The 4,048-nt window shown below is 26.8% G+C and overlaps 1 protein-coding gene across 1 annotated transcript; it reads left to right on the top strand.

The window, feature by feature from the left end:
- The first annotated feature begins 2,180 nt into the window (after window positions 1-2,180).
- LOC136088438 (ATP-dependent DNA helicase pif1-like) lies at window positions 2,181-3,485 on the top strand. The gene has a single exon (XM_065812148.1). It carries the CDS (start codon window positions 2,181-2,183, stop codon window positions 3,483-3,485), a length of 1,305 nt encoding a protein of 434 aa, XP_065668220.1.
- The last annotated feature ends 563 nt before the right edge of the window (window positions 3,486-4,048 follow it).

Consider the following 4,048-nt stretch of genomic DNA (forward strand, 5'->3'; position numbering starts at 1 on the left):
ACAAAGCAACCTGATAAAATTAATTGTTTATATCTTCCAACATGAAATTGTAATGTATTTCTTAATTGTACTAAATTCATCTAAAAAAAATTTATTATATTAAATTATTTACAATATCGTCAAATAAACAATTATTTATACTTGATTTCCGATTTTCTTTAATAAATATTATTTTAGATTTCACTTCGTCATAAAGTTCTTTTCTACTTAAATTCTCCAATTCGACAATGAACCAACCCCACACAAAAAACATTAGTCCATCAAAACATTTACATTTTTTTACGCAATAATCATAATTATCGAATTGCGAACAAACATCATAGGGTTCTGAAGGGCATTGTTTTTCCAAATAGTTTGAATCATTTTTAAAGTTTTCAATTATAATGTCTAGCAACGTGATGACTTCAATTTCTTTATATTTTTTTGCTTTCATAGTTACTGCTCTCATCAATCTACTATTAATCATTCTGAAAAAAAAATTATAAAAAATATTAACATGCAATAACATTGTTACAATGATTATTTTCGTTTATAAATTCATTCTTATTTACAATTTCTTTATTTACAATATCTTTATTAATATTCTCTATGTTGACTTAAACAACTGCACACTCATCTAAAGAATTTATTCTAATTGAATCATAAACGCAATACATGTAAACATGACAAGTACAATCACACATTGAATACATTTCTTCACTATAAAAATATCCTCCATTCATATTTTTACACATTTTTTTAAGTTTATTTATATATTTTAATTCTTCATTGTTATAATTATGATTGTAATAATTACAAGGAAGTCCGCAATGTCCACATTTATTAACCATTTCAACATATAACATATTATAATATTTATCATGTATTTTTAAATTTGTCATCTATAAAAAAATTTTTTACCTTAAAAAAAATATTTATATTTTTTCAAATATATATCAATTTTTAAAAAAAAAAATTAAACAACAAAAAACAATATATTTTTTTTACTTTTTTTTTCTTTTAAAATAAATTACATTTTAAATTTTTTAGAAACAGTTTCTTCATCCGCATTAATTATTTCGACATTCTTAACTTCTCCATTTTTAGAAGCAGTTTTTCCATCATCCTCGTTTATAATTGTGGCAATTTTTTCAAAATTTGCTGTAGCATTCTTAATTTCTCCATTGATGATAACCTGACTCAAACACGTACTGTTAAACTTTTCATAATCTTTTCTATTATATACAAAATCGTTAATTTTAGCCGACTTAACATTTTCACATTCTGCAAATTTTGGACTTACTTGTAATGGCTCAGATAATTTTTTAATATTGGCATGTTTACCATAGGCTTTGATTTGTTCTTTATGAATTAAATCTAGCGATTGCTTAAACGCGTTCATAGTGTATTTCTCCTCATAGAAAAATAACGCGTCATAACAAGCTGGATCTTCATCTGATTTGGCATTCTTTTTCATGATCTCAGGATAATGAGCCCGATATAAATAATACCCCAAAAACGTGTCCGTTCCAAACGTAAATTGAGAATTAGAAAGTAAAAAACTAACTAATTTATCTTTTTTTTCCGCATTAAAAATCCATTGTTCATGTAATGTTGAATACTGAGCAATTGGGAACGCCTTGATAATTGAATATTTTCCATTATTTTGTGATCTTTCATCGACCAACTTGTATAATGTATACCACGCATTATCAACCGATCTTTCAAATTCTCCTGGTGAATGTGCAACTTGCATTTTTTTTGTCTTTGTGCTTTTTTTTTGTGATGTTATTGATTTGTAAATTGAGTGATATAATATTTTTTTTCTTCAGTCTATTTATACACAAACTCAATTTACCATAAATGGAAAAGCAATTCCATTTATGGTAAATTAAAAAAACATGCCATGTTTTCAAAAAAACATGGCATGTTTTTTTTTAAAAAAAAACGTGACAGGTTTTCAAAAAAACATGACATGTTTTTTTTAAAAAAAACGCGACAGGTTTTCAAAAAAACATGACATGTTTTTTTTTAAAAAAACGTGACAGGTTTTCAAAAAAACATGGCATGTTTTTAAAAACATGCCATGTTTTTTTAAAAACATGGCATGTTTATCGAAACAAAGCATATTACCATATTTGGATTTAGTTTTTATTATAAAATAATTTTTTTTTTCAGAAACATTTAAAAAACCGGAGGTCATGAATACACAACAAAAGCGAGTTGGAGAGTTGTTGGTGAAACGCAATGTTTTTCTTACAGGACCTGCAGGCACCGGAAAAACATACACGGTTAAAGAAATTGAAAAAGAGTTTAAACAAAATAAGAAACAAGTGTACATCACCGCAACAACAGGAATTGCTTCAAGAAACTATGAAAACGGTATGACTTTACATTCATTTGCCGGTTTGCCAACAACTAACACAGACATTAAAATTATTCTCAATAAGTTATCACCCATTGTTTTAGACCGTTTAAAAAGTGTAGATTTACTTATTATCGACGAAGTGAGTATGCTCAAAGGGGAAACTTTAGAAATTGTACACTTATTATTGCAGCACGCCAAATCAAATCAAGACTTATTTGGAGGCGTGAGAGTACTGCTTGCGGGTGATTTCTTTCAATTGCCTCCTATTTATAAAAATGAACAAATGAAACTTTTGTTTGAACATCCATTTTGGAAAAGCGCTCAATTTGTTACCGTGCAATTAACAGAAAACTACAGACAACAAAACGATAACGAATTTCAACAGTGTTTAACAGACATACGAGAGGGGGATATTTCAAGAAAAACGCTTAATTATTTAGAAAGTAGAGCGCAAGAAGAAGACACACTTAAAAAAAATTATTTACGTGTATTTTTTACAAATAAAGAAACGGAAGGTTATAATTTTAGAAGAATCCAAGAAATTAATCACCCACCCGTTTATCTTACTTCGCAAATAAAAACTTTTAATAAATATGAATTACCACCTGACTGGCCATTTCAAATTCCCGCTTATGTCACCTTAAAAATTGGCGCAAGAGTTATGATTTCAAAAAATTTACCCGATAAAGATTTAGTCAACGGACATATTGTTAAAATAAGAGAAATCAGCTCGGATAATAAAATTATAGTTGTCAGTTTTCAAAAACGCATCATAGAATTATCACACGTCACTGAAATTATTTTCGATAACAAACAACAAAAGTTAGCTGAATGTGTTGGATTTCCGTTAATACTCGCGTACGGATTAACTGTTCATAGAGTTCAAGGATTAACACTTAAACACGTTGTTATTTACATAAACAGTTTACAATTTACTCCGCATTTATTTTACGTTGCCTTATCTCGAGTAACCGAAGGAAAAAATTTATTTTTAATAACAAAAAAATTATTTTTGAAACAATTTATAAACGAAATACGCATTATTAAATCAGTTTATCATTTTTATACTAACAACGAAAATTTAATTGATATGAACCGCGATAAAAAATTAGATGCTGATTTATTAACAATTGTTTAACAATATATTAACATATTTTTTCTACAACCACGAAACAAGATCGGCATAACTTTAACAATCTTTTTGTTTCCGTCTCGTTTTCACTTTCTATCATGACTCCTTCTTCTTTAATTTCTATAATGTAAAAATTATATTTATGAAAATTTAAATTTTTTTTTTATAATTATATTTTTTGTAAGTAATACTAAGAGAAAAGAAACCTGTCACTTCAATTGTTTCATTTACATCCACAACTTCCACGCTCATATCATCCCTAATTTCTATAATATAAAAAAATAAGATTTAAATATCAAATTTTTTTTTATAATTTTTTATTTTTTAAGAATAATTAAAAAAAAGGACCTGGACCTCCAACCGTTTCATCATCTTCGCTACTTAAATATTCGTCAATACTGCTGTCAGAATTGCCTTCTTCTATAAATAATATATAATTTATAACATATATATTTAAAATAACCCATAAAATATCATTAAAAAAATAAAAAATTACCTTCTTGTTCTAATTCAATAAAATAATTTAAGACTTGATCCGCCAAGTCCTCATGCGTGCACAATATTCTTTT

The sequence above is a fragment of the Hydra vulgaris genome, chromosome 12, assembly GCF_038396675.1.
Source record: "Hydra vulgaris chromosome 12, alternate assembly HydraT2T_AEP".
NCBI classification, from domain to species: domain Eukaryota; kingdom Metazoa; phylum Cnidaria; class Hydrozoa; order Anthoathecata; family Hydridae; genus Hydra; species Hydra vulgaris.

Coding starts and splice junctions, on each gene's coding strand:
- LOC136088438 (XM_065812148.1), top strand. CDS start 2,181: ATGAATACACAACAAAAGCGAGTTGGAGAGTTGTTGGTGAAACGCAAT.